This window comes from Ammospiza nelsoni, chromosome 6 (genome assembly GCF_027579445.1).
Source record: "Ammospiza nelsoni isolate bAmmNel1 chromosome 6, bAmmNel1.pri, whole genome shotgun sequence".
NCBI lineage: Eukaryota > Metazoa > Chordata > Aves > Passeriformes > Passerellidae > Ammospiza > Ammospiza nelsoni.
The window spans coordinates 31,161,882-31,177,635 of record NC_080638.1 but is presented as its reverse complement, the minus strand read 5'-3'; the positions used below and the strand labels follow the sequence as shown (position 1 = coordinate 31,177,635).

Genomic DNA, 15,754 nt, shown 5'->3' with positions numbered 1-15,754 from the left:
CCGCGCCGGCCCGGCCGGGAGGAGGAGCAGGAGGAGGCGCGGAGCCCTCCGCCCCCTGCGGCGGAGCGGGCCCGGCGTTAGGACCCGGCGGCGGCGGCTGGGCGGTGCGGGGCCGGGGCCGGTGCCGGGGCCGTGAGGGGCGGGGGAGCCGTGCCGCCGCCACCGCCTCCTGCTCTCCTCTTCTTCCTCCCGCAGCCGCCCCTGCCCGTCGAGGCAGCGCTCCCAGGCTCCCCCGGGGCGCTCGGCATGAGGAGGATCAGGGCTAATGCCATCGCCATCCTGACCGTCGCCTGGATCTTGGGCACTTTCTACTACTTATGGCAGGACAACAAGCCCCGCTCGGCGGCTGCCGGCAGGTCCGCTGGAGGCGGTAGCGGCGGCGCCCGGAGCGGGCAGAGGGCGGCCGGCAGGCTGGAGCTGCGCCGGGAGGAGAGGACCATCCCCCTCATCGTGAGTGAGCGGCGGCCCCGGCATCCCGTCCTGCCGCGGCGGGGAGGATGCTCGGGGAGGGAGCCGCCGCCGCGGGCGCGGGGTACGCCGGCGGAGGGCTGCGCTTTGCCTTCGGGTTGCTTTCTGTTTATTTTAGCATTCGTACTTGTCACCATGGCAGCCGCTACTCGGGGAGCAGGGTGGGCACTCTCGGGGGAATAGAGTAATGCCGTGGGTAAAGTGTTTGCGAATTGTCTCCGCCGCTCTCAGCCCGTGCTCTGCTCCTCCGGCTGAGAGCGGCTGCCCTTGGCCGAGGAAAAAGGCGGGTGAAGCAGCTGGAAGGTTTTTAGTTCGCGTTCAGAAGGTGCTCACATACAGATACGCACGCACACACGCATATGTGTGATCACAGTGCTTTCCCGTCAGGACCAGCTGAGAGCCATGACCTCTCACAAGCCTTTTCTCCGGCCAGCCGGGCTCCGAGCACCGGGCCGGGGGGATGCGAGTGACTGTACAGCTGGTACCAGCCTCTGCCCCTCCGCTTGGCTGCCCGATGAGACTTTAGTCTCTTTCAAACCGGAGGCAGCGGTCTGAGGCGGGCTCAGGCTGGGGTTTGGGCAGGGAGATGGCGGGAGCCCCCAGGGCTCCATTCCTAACCCGAGGAGTGGTAGCAGTGCCCTGATGTGCTACTTCAGTTTTGTTGAAAGCACCACACTCTGCCGTCCTTGGGTATCTGTGGGCTCAGTAGGGGGATAAAATCGAGCTCCTGACTTGAGGATGATGAGGACCTTTCTGCTCTGTCCGTGGGAGTGATTTGTCCTCCCTTCAGCCTGTATAATAGCATCAATAAAGCTCTCCCAACTCTAGGCAATCGCTTCATAAAAAATAAATCAGCCCCTGGAGCAAGAAGTGGCCCAGCAATACCATTCCCAGGAGTGATCCAGCTGAAGCTGTTCGGGAGCTGCGCTGTGTGTCACTCTTTGGCTGCGAATCCATTTGTCAGCTGGTCATGCACACATGGAAGCGAACAAAAGCAGCAGCCCGGTCAGAGTCGAGCAGGGGCCAGGCACCAGGGCTGCCCGCCTCCCTCCTTGGCTGGCACTGGGAGGTTTTGGCCTGTGTCTCGCTTTTTTTCACCTGTAAAGCGGGCATGGGAAGTGTTTATAGGTGTTTGGGAAGCCCCGTGAATGTTTGGAAAATGCTGTCAGAGCAGTCCCAGCCCTCAGGCAGCAGGATGGAAACTCTTCAGCTGAGCCCCTTGGCCATTGCTTGCAGCTGCTGAAACTCAAAAGTCAAAGCTTGGACACAGCACTTTATTATTTGCTGCTCACTAGGGCTGGGGGCTGCCGGCGGTTCAGGCTGCCCTGCTTTGGACCTTTATGTAGCAGGAAATGAGCACGGTGAGGAGCTCTGTGCGAGTGCTGCTGTTGTTGAAGCCCTTTGGGTGCACTGGGAAATGCTCTCAGGCTGGCCAGGGCTGAGTTGAACAGAGGATTTAGAGCAGTCCTGCTTTTTTGATTCCACCTTAGTGGCAGAGGAAGCTGCCCCTGAGCCTCTGATTTCTTGTGTGAGCTTGAACATGCTGGTGTAGCAGTTTTATTTCTCTGTTCCCCCACTTATCCCTTCTGGTTTTTTATAGCATTTACTTTACTCCCTCTCAGAGGGCTTGTGAGGTTACATGAATCCATATCTTCTGCCAAGCACCTTAAAATCCTCATGAGGAGGATGCTGTGGCAGTGCCACACGTGATTATATTGCTGCTGTTTGGGGGGGCAGTATTTGCTCATGGCTAACCACAAAGCCTCTCCTTGCAAGATACACCGCCGTGCAACAGCCACACCAAATTGGTCCTGCTCTCAAAACCGTGTAAATCATTCCAGCACTGCTTCATGCCTGAAATCCCGTAGCAAGGAAAAAAAATCATCCTTTGCATCTCAAGTCCCTCTGTAACTGGGGTCCCAGGATGTGCCAGCCCTCACACTAGGACTTTCAGTAGCAGCTGAGATGAAGGAGCACCCTCTCCTTATGCACCTGATAGTGGGGCATGGTGGAAATTTCACATTCTGACCTGCCATGATGTATTTGGATAGAGAAGGAAACAGGAAGGAATTGTGGTGTTTGGGTTTTCCCTCGTGCACGCAGGTTTCCCAAGGGTTTGGTGGGTTGCTGTGAGAGGCAAGGTGGTAAAACACAGTGTGTGTGCTCATGTAACTATGCAGTGCTCTGGCTGTGGGGAGCCGAACAGGCTTAGCAGCGATGTGCACAACGAGCTGTCCCAGCCTTGGCCTCTGCCTGCGCTGCTGGGGCAGAAGCAGGGAAGTGACTGCGTGTGGGCACAGGGCCAGAAGGTTGGTGGAGGTCTGGGGACAGTGCTGTCCCTCAGGGTGTGGCATCTAGCAGGGTCTGAGAACGGGGTCTCGTGGTCTGATCTGTGTGAGTGAGCCTGAGGGCTGCTCAGGCCAGCGCAGTAGCTGTGCACACTGTCCTCAGCTTGTCCCCAGCACAGCCCACTACCCTCTCCCAGCCAGCACAGGAAATGTGCCAGTTCTGTTGCCCCACTGGAGAAATAACAAACCTAGAGAAGCAGCTGTCCTTCGGCAGCGCAGAGCCCTCAACCCCGAGTTCATTCCCCTTGAAGTCAGATTATTTGAATTAATGTACGATGGCGGTTGTGTATAAGGGGAGGCGTGCTTGTGCTCTGCATGCTTCTCTATCCCTTGGCTTTCTGCAGAGCCACTGAGACAAGCTGCCCATTTTGATCCAGCTTCTGGTTTCCTCTGCTCTGCATGAGTGATGATGTTGGAGTTCAGGTTTGGGCTCATCTGCAAATAAGGGTGACTCATGTGACTTATGGGTCTCTGGAAAAATATTTTTTCAGTTTTCTAAAATTGGCTGCTTTTCTGTCTGGGAAAAAGAAAAAAAAGTCTTTTTTTTTTTTTTTGGGTGAGTGAGTCCAAGAGTCCTGCTCTTGCATCTATGCTATGACATTTCAAAACCTGGGCAACTGCAAGTGTATTGCATAGGTTTGAAAACTGAAGTGCTTTTTGGGCTTTTGTTTTTCTTCTTTATTCTCTCTTAATGTGAAGAATAAAAATCATCTCAGCTAAACACTGTAGTCAATTGCAAGTCGCAGCTTGAAACTGTTTTTTGTTTGTTGACCTCATATTTGTTAGCACAACTTTGAACTTAAAATCTGGATGTCTGATTCCTGGAGTCAGCAGGGAAATCTTTGAATATTTAAGCTGGGGCATGGAGCTGTCAGAGATCAGTGTCCCAGAAACAGCTTGTGCATTAGTAGTGATCCTACAGATATGTATTTTATAGATAGAAATCTTGACGTGTGGCCTCTCTGCAATAGGCTCTTCACAAACAGGCTGTAGAGATGCTTGAGATGAAAATTCAGATACTGGCAAATGGCAGGGCTCACTTGGTGACAAGACAAGCCCCTGCATGCTTCTCCTTTCACCTACCACGGAGGTAGAAGCACATGTGAGTACCACACTCCTAGAAATGCATTTTTTCTCTGGAGCACAGGAGAGTTTCATATTGATTAGAAGGAGCCCTAAGACCTCTGACGTCTAGCTTGTGTGTTTTTGGAAGATGAGCTTCCTCCCTGGACTCTCTTCTGTCTCTTCTAGGCAAAAGGTTGTTTCCTGTTTCCAGGAAATTTCCAAAGGCCAGAAGCTCTGCTGTGTGTTTTTAGAAGAGCTTTGGCATCATTCCTGCACTATGTCCAGGTGGTTAATTGTTCACCACGTGCTGTGTATCTGCTTTAGTATGGCACTGATGAGCAGAGCCCAGGGCTCTGTTCTTCCCTGTCTAAAGACTGCAGCATGGGAGGCTCGCCCAGCACACTTGTGTCCCAGTGAAGAGAGCAGGGCCAGTGCTGCAGCATGGGCAAGGCTTGTTAGTGAGTGGGATGGTTGGTGGGCAGCTTTGAAAGAGAAATTTTTCTGTTGGCTGACTGTGAGCTGAGGGTAGGAGTATTTTCTCCTATTCCCTAGTCAAAAGCAGGATGTGAGGTTGCCCACAGGGTTCTCCAGCTTGCTGACTTCTCTGGGGTGGCAGGGAAGCAGCAACATGCCTGGAAGGTGGAGATAAAAGTATCATTATTTAAATGCTCAGAATTGTGTTAGGCTGATGCCCTGTTGCTCTATGATGCCTCTTATCTTTGTAAATTGCTCTTTGGATTTTGGTATGTTGTCTCTGGTCTTCGTCCTGCCAGCTTTTGTGACCTGTGTAGTTGCTCTGTGAGCCCACTGCAGACGGTTTGGCAGTGGAGAGCCCTGTAGTGTAATGCTGGCTCAGGTGACCTGAGCTCAGCCCTCCTGGCTGCTCCCTACCTCTGTGCTCTGCCATGTAAAATGAGCACGGGGGAGATGAGACAAGGCATCCTTTTTCCTTGTAGCTAAGGGTTTCTAAATGCTCTGCAAACATCACTGAACTGTGTGTCACCTCTGGTGAGACAGCAAGCAAGAGACTCCACTGGGACGCTTGGCTCAGAACAGGTGGTGTGTGTAGGCAAAGAACAAGTTGGCGAGGAAAGATGTCAATTGTTTAATTCCCACATCTTGTTTAGCCAGAAGATAGGCAGTGGCTGGGCTTTACCTGCTTCTCTGAATTGCCCAACTGGCACATTTAGCCATGCTTGTATTTGCCACCAAGTAAGACCACGCTGATGAATGCTTTTCAGACCCTGGAGCACCTAGTTAACAGCACAGTGCTGCTTTTGTTTTGTGTTGCCTTTGGCTCCTGGGATCTGAACCCCTCAGAGCAGGTGCTGGCTGATGTTCACTGCGCATTCATGAATGATTTTATTCTCATCCCTTCATCACATTTCCTCTGTGTGCAGCTTTCAGAGGATGCTGTTTTCCTCACAACTGGGAAAGGATGCAATTTTAATGATTTGCTAAATGATACTATTTTTCAGGGACCTGCATCCCATGGGGCCCCTGCATGTGTGCCTCCCTGGAGGCAGGTCTTGTAGCCTGAGGCATGTAACTCTGGCAACTGAGGTGGATCCTAAATAAATAAAAAAACCTAACAAACACAGCAAGAGGAGGATCAGCACTATTTCCTTGCATTGGCATATTGTCAAGCTTAATTTCATTACATGCTATGCTATGAAGAGAAAAAGCCTAATTTTTAATGAGGTGCCACAGCTCATTTCAGCAGCTTCCTTACCATTTTACTCCTAGCAGGTTGGTCCCTCTTGAGTCCCCTGCCTTTTGGGGCAAGGATCACGCATATGGCCCTGTAGGTTTCTTTCTGCTCTTATGCTGTGTCTGTGTTTGAGTTTGCACACGCGGGAACAGGGCACGGGAGGCTCTGTGGTCTCCCCAGGGCTGTGATGCTGCCTGTAAGCCAGACCACCATGGCTGCAGCAGCAGCAGCAGCACGCCCTGAGGCCAGGAAGGTACGGCTCACACCTTGGTGAGCAAACCAGTGAAGTTGCCAGGTTCAACAGCTCACTAAATGCTCTTGTTTTCTTAAAACATCTTTCTTTCAAGTCAAACGAAAAGTAGAGGAAACTTCATCTCTCTGTCCTACCATTCTGCAAAGCAGCTCTGCTCCCTGTGGCTCTGCAGGTATCTGGGGTGTTGGAAATGAGATAGAAAAGAACCTGCCAGTTGCTATGTTTGCCTGTGCTGTTCAGCCTGGCCCATTCCACTGCCAAAATCCAGCACCTGCCTGGCTCTTCCCAGCACCTGTATGGCCTCTGCTCTGCCCAGTTTGTATCAGGGTGGGGGACACAGCCCTTAATGCTCGGGGTTTTGTGACAGCCATTCATGCTGAAGCCAGACCCTTGCAGCACTGATTTTTTTGGGTTTTTTTTTGATCTCTGTGGCATCTCTCATATGGTACATGGGGCCTGTGCCAGCTCCCTGGGAAAGGATGACTTGGTAACTTTTTCTCTAAGGGTATTACTGCAAGAGGAAGATTCAGTGACAGCTTGACGGTGTAATGTTTTATTTAAAGTGTTTATGTTTGAAAACTGGGGGAATGGCTGCTGTTTGCCTAAATGGCAGAAAATGATTTTATATTTAATTTGCCCCAGTGGCCCTTGTGATGCATTAAAATAAAATAAAAATGAAAGAAATTGTTCACAATAGTAATGTTAATAAAATCCAGTTGGCAGCACTGGCCTTAATTGTTAATCAAAATGATGCTGTAACTGCAGTGAGGTAGCTGAACTTGGGGAGCAGGGTGGTCTGGGCAGCCTGGGAGAGTGTGTAGAAGTGAGGGGAGGGCCAGTGCAGTGCTCCTGAACATGATTTATTTTACTAGAGCCTTTTCTTTAAATCAGTGGGTGAAGCAGTTGCAAGTTTTAGTGAGCTGAAGCATTCTTTAGTATGCAGCAGCTTCCTCAGTTAGATCTTTGCATATACAAAACTGTCTCAAGATTTAAAACCTAAAAATTTAGCGGTGTTGCTGGAAACAGAAAGCTTTGATAGATATCTCAGATTGCTGTTTGCCACGGTGAAACTTGGTCCAGACACTTCATCCCAAGGCTGACAGGGTGAGAGTCACTTAAAAGGCAAGGGGAGAAGATGTTTTGTTTCAGTGGCACTGAACTGGGACCGCCCATTTTGGAGCACTGAAAACTGACTTAATTCTGCAGAGCACAAAGGCAATGAAACACACAGAGGCAAATGTGCTGGGGATGAAGCACTTGGGGCAGCAGGGGACCCTGTCCCACCTGTGCATTGTCTCACATCTGCAGGGGAAGCCCCAGGGCAGAGCCCAGCAAATTGGGATCTCTTGCTCTTCCTTGGCTCCCCATAGAGTGCCAGCCGGTTGTTCCTATTCCATGTGCAAGTCCCAGGACCTTGCTTTCTCCTTCCTGTTTTGCTCGTGTGTGCTGCTCTCATGTGCTGCTCCAGCCCTGTCTGCCAGCTCCTGCAGTAGGCTTGTGGGCTCCTTGGGGTTGTCCTGTCAGCTGGCACTGCTGGCACTCTGTCCAGTGCCAAGTGCAGAGGCCATGATCCACAGCACATCCCATACTCTTGCATTAAGATTGAACCACAGTGAGACCCGTGGAGTGGGAGCTGAGCTGCCTTATTGACTGAGCTGAACTCATCTTCATATGACTCCATTTCCCCAAGGTCTAAAATGAATATTTTATCTAGTTCACAGGACTTTTGGGCAGCTTAGCTTGCAAGTTTTGTGAAGGGCAGGAGATGAGAGAGGTAACCTTAGCAAAATGTCCTTGAGTTCTCCCTTTGTATGCCCTCTGAACAAGGAACGGGATTAGCAGAAATGTAGCAGGTCAGGGCCCACCTGCTGCAAGAGGAAGGTGTTGAAGGCACAGCATGGGCTGCTTCATGCCCTGAACAATAGGATTTGTTAGAAAAGGTTGTGCATTACCCACTGCTGTCTTTTGCTGTGTCTTTACAAGCACATATTCTTGCAACTAATAAAAGTGATAAAGGACTGCAGGTGGACTGTCCGCTTCAAATTTCCATGTCCCAGTTGTGTTTGGGGCTGTGGAGACAAGCCAAAAAGAATATAGTGTTCTCTTGGGTCCTATCTCTGCAGAGAAATTACCCATGTTGTGATGTGCTTTGAGCATATGGGTAATTTCTCAGTGTTGGTAGAGACCAGGTTTTTGATGGGCAGCTGCACGCTCCCTTTGGCGCTGCTTTCTTTTGCCTCCTTGAGGGGCATTGTCCCTGCAGAGACCTGCCTCAGCCACCTCTGCAGTGCCACTGCAGGTCCCACAGCGCTGTCCCTGTCCCTGTGCATCCCCAGGATGGGAGTGAAGCTGTCATGTGAGGCTGCCCCTGGCCTGCGAAGCTGTTTTGGCTGGTGAGATGATGCTTGCTTGGTCATCCTGCCATGGTGGAGCTGAAGGGTTGACTTTGCAGTTCAGGCTCCAAGGCTGCCATGATTGGGCCGGGGCAGTGCTCTGACTGTCCCAGCATGGTCACTGATGACATTCGGCTAAAGCTGTAGAAAATTATCTGCTTTAACCTCTTCTTTTCAATTCTCCCACTTCACAAATTTTTCATCTTGTAAGCTGTAATATGATCTTTTTGAGGAGGTTTTGTTTAACAGCAGCAGAGAGAGAAAGCCCCTGTGCTGAAATCTGTATCAGACATTTTGTGGGCCTATGAGGAAAAAAAAAGGACTATTTTTCTTGCCTTTATTGTTTTGGATAACTGCCCTGAAACAGCTAGGGCTTGGCTGGAAAAGTGCTTCTAACCAATGAAAGTATCTTCAGAGGTTTTCTGAAAAAATCCTTCTGCAGGACAAAATTGGAAAAATGAAGCTTGCTTGCCTGCTGAGTGCCCTGAACAAAGTATTTGGTGCCAGAGAGTGTCATGCCCAGTAATGCCATGCTGTAACTTTGTGCCTTTCGGTACCAAGTAGGCAGTAAAAAGTGTAATGATTATGGAAGAGTGTATAAGAGCTGCAAAAAGCAGTGCAGCTCCTTGGATAACTGGTCAGTCTCTGAGTACAGGAATCTGGATACAGTGGCAGTGCAAATAGGAGCCATCACATCCACACAATGAAATTGAAATAATTGTTTGCTTCCTATGCAGTTCCCTGTAGTCTTTTGAAATTGTAAAAAATAATGGTAAAGTATTGGAGTTAAAAACTGTGAATGGTGCAAGTGCTCACTGCCAAGTCCTGCTGTGTGTGATCATGCTGTATTTCCCAGGTGCTGTAATATGCATGTCATTTTTGGTGGATTTTTTTTTTCTTTGTACCTTTCAGTGAGATTGATTCAGATCTGGTTGTGTGGTGTAGAAGGATGTAAGAAATAAAGAATGTAAGAAAGTAAAAACAGTGCAGAAGGTAGTCTCACACCTGAGGAGTTGCAGCTGTACTAATCACCAAAGATTAGGAACAGGCCTGCCCTTAATAGGCCACAGCTGTGTCCAATAAGAAGATGAGTGCTACAAAAGAGTGGCTTAGCTGGGTGAGGAGGGAGTTGGAGTTTGTTGGTTGTGCTGAAGAAGGAGTTAGTGCTGTGAGGAGCTGTCCATGAGGAATCACCAAGAAGGTATGGAACTTTTGCAATTAAGATGACAACAAGTGTGGTAGGAATTATCAGCCACCAGGCTGCTGATGGAGTAGGCTGTGTTTGTCTCCCAACCTTCTGAAATGTCTCCATTTAGCTAAACTGCCTGTTTTATACCTAAAGGTAGGAAAAAGCCTCTCACAGTGACCTTGAGGGGTTGGCAGGAGCATTGAGAAACTGATAGGGGCATAGCCCCATTTCTGGCCTAGGGATGCTCAGTTGCCACATCCCTGTTGGTGCTTCACTTGCAGAGCTGGCTCCTCTGTCAGGGCCAGGCAGGGGTGAACACAGGGGTGTTTCTCTCATTGCTCAGGTGCAGGGTGGTGTTTATACTGAGCTTGGGTTGGCAGCAGAAGGATGGATGCTCTGCAATGAGGTAACCCTCTCAAAAATTCTCTTGGAACAAATCTGAATGAACTTGGCATCCGTTTGTATCCTCCCTGTGTTTGGTTGTGCCGTGCCCTGGAATGCCACATTGTTGTGCCATGCCTGCTAGCTGAGTGGCCCCATGGGACATTTCAGGCTATTGCCGGTCTGTGCTGGGAAAACTGGACCATGCTGGCTGGGCAGCCCAAAAGAAATTTTGGCAAGGGCTGGGAAATCAGCATTCTATCAGGACTAACTGTGTATCTGTCAGGCCAGGCAATGATGAGATGAGGTCAAGTGAGGTCTGGCCTTGGAGAAGCTGCCCGAGCACCTATCAAAAGCTACCTTTGGCTGAGTGTGAAAGGATTTTAAGTGAGCAGTTGGACTGCTGGGTCAGGTCAGGTTCTTGAACAGACATCTGTCTCATACTGCATGTTAGGCGAGCCACGAGGAGGTGGCTAACAGTGAAAGCAAACACTGTCCTTACAGCACAGGATACAGGTGGAGTCACATCAGGTAATAGGAAAAGTCTGCTGGTCTGCCTGCATCCTTTTATAGCATTATTAAAAATTATGCATTGTAAATTATTAAAGGTTATGATTTGTAAATTATTTACTCATTAATTTTCTTGGGCCTAAAGCCTCATTTTCAGGAAAGACATGTTAGAGTTGAAAGGAAACATGGTGGGGTGATACAAATAATTGTGTGTGGCAGGTCTAATGTGAAATACAGGTTATGGCCACATTCTTCTCTCTGCTGCCGTTCAGCTGTTAATTGTGCATCACTGCCCTGGGTGGCTGGTAGCTTTGCTACCCTTTGTATCTGTGACTCAGAAGGGCTACCTGGGTGCTTCTGCCACCCCCATGGGTTTGGATGCACCAGTCATGGCAGTAGCGTTCTCTTGCCCACTGCCAACATCCTTGGGGCAGTGGGTCTCCGTTGGCACTGGGGAATTGGAGGGGACAGTGTTCTGTGAGGACCTTGTGAGAGACATTTGATGGGCGCATAGCGGAGCCCTTTAAATCTTGATGCCCTAGTTAACGGGGATTTAGTCCTTCCAACCTGTCACAGTCCATCTCATTTTTCCCCCTTCTTTCCTTTTAGTTAGAGGATTAAAATTGTCTCATTGAGCTTAAAGGGGATTGGAATGCTCTGTATTTTTCTTCTGCTTTTGCCCAATAGCTCCTAAGAGACATCATAAAGGATGGCCAAGAATGGATAAACAGGTATTAACACCACTGCAAGTGCTGAAGAAAAGGTGAGAAAACTCCCCCCACTCTGTTGTGCCTGCATTAATGCAGGGTATGAGCAGGGTGCTCATCACCTCCTGGGCTGTGGCAGCTGCCCCACACACTGGCATTGCTCTGTGTCTGCAGATGGCCTGGGGACAGGGGCATGGACTTGGGCATGCGGCTGGGCAGGACCAGCAGCTGCAGGAGGGGAGAGTGGTGATGGGAACTGGGTGTATGAAGGGATTCTTATTCTTCTGTGCCTCCTGTACCATAGAAGATGTGGAAGGCTCCCCAGTTCACCAGTGTACAAGAGGAACTTGCTCCTGCCAGTGGGCTGCATGTTCAGAAACCCCAGTACACAGTTTTGCACAGGTCCTTCATCTTGGCTTCAGCAGAATACAAGATCTAAACTTTTAGTGAAGAATCTTGACTTGTTTTTTTGGGGGGACAGGAGGGAGGGGTATGGCTGAGTGGTGCTGTTTCACCCTTCAAGAATACTTGAAAGTGTTACGGAGTAGAAATGCAGGGTGACCATTTGGATTCCCTCGTTTGTGTAGCAGTCAACCTAAGAACTTGGGAAATAATGCTGCACATGGTATTTATTAAATGTCCAGGAAATTGCGAAACTAAGCCTTGTGACAGAGTCATAAAGACTAGGTAAATTTTGAGTATCCACAATACATCATCATCAATTTTCTTGTCCAGCTTTCTGGTGGTACTTTTATAGTTCTGCTAGAAATACACCTCCCACTGCTGCACTTAATTTGCTGGCCCTGTGCTGAACTTAAAGTGGGGTCTTCACTATTCTCTGTGGCAAGGACAGCCATGAAACATGTTGCCAGAAGGTTATTTTGAATGATTGAGGAAATGTGTATCTTTGTGGTCTTGCGTAGGTGAGTTGAATTTGAATGGAAAATACTTCCATTGAGGTCAGAATTTGCTTTAAATTTTCCGTTCAATATTTTTCTTCCCAAGGTAAATTCCTTTATCACTGTCCTATATTTGAAAGGGGTAAATTTAGATGCATTTTGATCAGTGCCTGTCAGTTGGGACCCATCTGAGTCAGATGCTGCCTATCCTGGGGTGGGCTCAGCAGCTGTGCAACCAGGTCTGCACTGGGTTTGCCATGGGGGTGACTCCAGCCATTACCTGGAACTGCTTGGCAGGAGCTGGGTGAGGGTTAGCAGTGTACTGAGGTTTCAGGTGCAAAGGACATATGTGGAGAGAAGCTTTTCTCTATGAAAACTCCTTTTCCCTGCCCTAGGTGTAACTCTGTGTACCAGGGGAGTGCACAGCTCACAGCTGCATGTGTGTCTCTGTAGCAGGTTCTTTCTGTATGTGGGGCACTTGTTTGGGGCCCTTCTGTGAAGAGAGAGTGAGATAGGGAGACTAGTTGAATAATTAAACCATTAGGGGCTGCCACAAGCCTGCTTGGAGTTACCAGTTGCCTTGCCATCTTTTTTCAAGCAATTTGCATGTAAGAGTTGTGTGAGATCTTCCATTTGTCTTGCTCCTATCCCAGACCTCACACAAGGCCTGTAGTATGGGTGCTTCCTGTTTATCTGCAGATCTCTTTGGCTGTCCAGGCTGCAGGCTCTTCTGTGCAAACATGAACAGAAAAGACAGCTTCTGTCCTGGAGTTTATAACCTCTGGACATGACATAAAGAGTTGGGGATAGAAGGCATTCTTTCCCCCATTCCCCTGATGGAGAGCTGAGATTAAGCCTTGAGCTCTGCTGCAAGGAAACAAAGCATTATTCAGAACTGCTCACCTCTGGTTATTAACTCTGATGAAAATACCAGTGAAGCCAAGACAGCTTGGTTATTAATTGTGTGCCAACACATATTCAATGAATTTGCTACTGGCTTCCAGTTACTACCCCTGAGACAATTAAAGCTTAGTCCTGTTCTAGCTCCTATTGTGACTGGCCATCCCTCATTACATTGTGCATTGATGATATATTTGGACCACCTCCCCACCTGCTGTAATTTCTGTGACCAGTGGTGGTTTGGCACCTAAAACCACTTTGCCACATATTGTATGTAACCTGAATGGGCTGGGACACCTTGGGAGAAACAAATTTGGCTTGTGTCTGGAGGGAACATTTGGGGAAATCCCCTCTTAGATTACCTCAGTTTCCTCAAATGCCAACTTGGGTTTTGGTGTGCATTTATTTCTGCATGTTCATTTTGAGGGAAGAAGTAGCATTTGAGAATAAGCTGCTAGGACACGAGACAGGTTAGAAAAAACTTCCTGGTGATGTGTAAATGTTAATCATTAAACCTGTTTCCACGTAGCACCATGACTTCCCATAATGATTAACTTCCTCCCCAGGCTGTACTGGAGTAAATCTCAGGGTGTTTGCTGAGCTCTGGAAGCTGACTTCAGTTTCTCCCACCTCAGTCCAACTGCTGAATGGTGTTGAAGTGCTCCTTAACTGGCTGGGGTGATGAACAGCAGGGCTCCTTGGGGCTGATGGTGCTTCTTTGTTCTGAATTCTGCTTTTGAAGACTTATGTTCCTAACTTTATCAGGGTAAGGTGAGGTTCCCCGTGTTACATTGTTTTCAATGCCAAATGACATCTGTAACCACGTGCTTTAACCAGTATTCTGTGTAAATTGCTTTTCTGAGTGGAAAATACACTGTAACACTTTTAATCATTCTCTCTGCAGAAAAAAAGTGTTCAACAGGGAATATGTTCCTGGAGTTTGCAGCATGCACTCACTTATTGTCTTGCTGCCCTATTCTTTGTGCAGACAGATAAAAACTGAGTGCTGGATGCTGAAATTCTTGTATGCCTGGTTGGTGGCATGTGGCACGAGTTGTCACAGGCACTACCATCTGACTGGGCATGTGGCCTTTTCCCCACAGGTTATTAATAGTCAAATGCAAGTACAGCAACGTTGTCTACTTTTGTAGGAGCAGAATTTTACATGGGTGAATTTAGCTGGTTGTTCTCATTTTCCTTCAGATAGGAGTCTGAATATCAGACATCTGCTGCTGCCACTACTGACCCAGCTTTGTGCTGAGACGGTGTACTTGGCTAGTTCAGGCTCCAGCAGTGTGGACAACATCAGCTGGAAGATGAAAAGTTACAAATGGCTGGCCAGGCCTTTACACTGTTGTTTTGGTGAGTGATATTGGGTCATATTGCCGATAATTCTGTAAAGCAGGCAGGGAAAACTTGGCAGTCTAAGTGTGGGGCCCCAGGGTACAGCCTGTACCTGGGCTGGATAACCCATTCTGTGCTGGAGAGCACTTCTCCTGATTAGAGGGGTGAGGAGTAATGTTTCCAGGTCAGAAGCAATATGCCACCTCAAGAAAGCTCCTAACAAGCACACGCAACTCAACATCCTTTGGTATGTCTGTCCTGTTTGACACAGACTTGCTGTTGCTTCTTGAATATCTGCCATGGTGCTATTGGGTAGTGGGACAGAATTTGTTCTGCAGAACTGGTTTTTCAGTGTCGCTCTGCAACGTAAGCAGAAATGGGCTCTTTGGACTTGTTAAGGGAAAAGATGGCCAAAACAGACCAAAAGCCTGATGATCTAGAAGAAATACCTTTGCTCCTGAAAAGGGTGAGTAGAAAATCGCCACCTGTTTGGTAGTGCCATCCAGACTCTCTACAGGCTGTGCTTCCAGAAGAACTATGTACAATTCTCCTGCCAGTTCAGTACCTCCAGTGTTACCAAAGAGTGTGTGAAAAACAACTGCATGGGAATGTCTCTGATGTTAGAGGGCAGCTCAGCTGTCTGTTCTCAGGACAGACAGCAAGTCTAGCAAGGAGGAAGATATTTATACTGTGCTTTAGTAAGTGCTGACCTGAAAGAACTTGTCACTGTGCATTTCCCAAAAGCATGTTTTAAAACAACTCCATTAGCTTTAATGAAATGGATTTGGTACATTTCTGAGAGTGCGATGGTGTGATGGCAATATTCTCCTTGATTAACTGAACTAGCTTTCTGAATTGGAGGAGTCTGCTTGGTGCTTCCTTGGGATGAGAAAGATGTATAAAGAATTGTGGAGTGCAGGACTTTTTTTTGTCTTTATTGTGTTCTCCTAGTATAGAGAAAATGTGGAAGTGTTAGAATATATTTAAAACAATTTCAATACATTTTAAATATTTGAATGTTTTCTGAAATGTAGATTCTTAATATTGCCTTAAAATGATTGCAGCCTCCCTGCAGATGCTGACTGCTTCCTGTAGAAATGGCACTGTGGCTCCTGGAGCTTCTGGCTTGCTTTGGGAGGTACAAAAACCATCTGATAGCTCTTCCTTTCCCCTGTCCCATTAAATAGGTTGCCAACATAGGATGTAGTAAGCACAATGCTATGGTTTTATCTATATTTGTCTATATTGAGCTAGATTGGAACCAGTGTCTGGAACCAGCAGGAAAGATTATCTAAGGATGCTGGGGTTACAGAGTAGAATTCGATGTGACTGGGCTGGAGCTGGCTGCCCTTTAAAGATATGTGGTTTGGGAAGAGAGGATTTCTGTTAGAGAGGCCTGTCTGCTACTTCAGAGGTAATTTAACAGCATGCCTTCCATTCAGGCAAGGGAAATGCTATCAGTGGATTTTTTCCTATTGTATTAAATGACCTGTCTGTATGTCATGGCCTAATTGTGTTACCCCAGAGAGCACTGGATAGAGGATGATTTTCCTTGGAAGTTTCCTTTGCTGCATTAGAAGGGGACT

General features: G+C 48.2%; 1 protein-coding gene and 1 long non-coding RNA gene across 3 annotated transcripts in view; both read left to right on the top strand.

Moving 5' to 3' along the window:
- The first annotated feature begins 236 nt into the window (after nucleotides 1–236).
- The window catches only part of GALNT16 (polypeptide N-acetylgalactosaminyltransferase 16), a 74,479-nt gene continuing 58,961 nt past the window's right edge, over nucleotides 237–15,754 (top strand). For both annotated transcript variants that reach the window (XM_059474049.1, XM_059474050.1), the window contains exon 1: nucleotides 237–450. In XM_059474049.1, the coding sequence (XP_059330032.1) occupies nucleotides 247–450 (204 nt within the window). In that variant the 5' untranslated portion in view covers nucleotides 237–246. The remainder of the gene's footprint in view (nucleotides 451–15,754) is intronic.
- On the top strand, nucleotides 9,360–11,564 carry LOC132075131 (uncharacterized). Its single transcript, XR_009418716.1, has 4 exons — nucleotides 9,360–9,439; nucleotides 9,771–9,833; nucleotides 11,006–11,081; nucleotides 11,330–11,564. It is a non-coding gene; the product is annotated as an uncharacterized LOC132075131 (long non-coding RNA).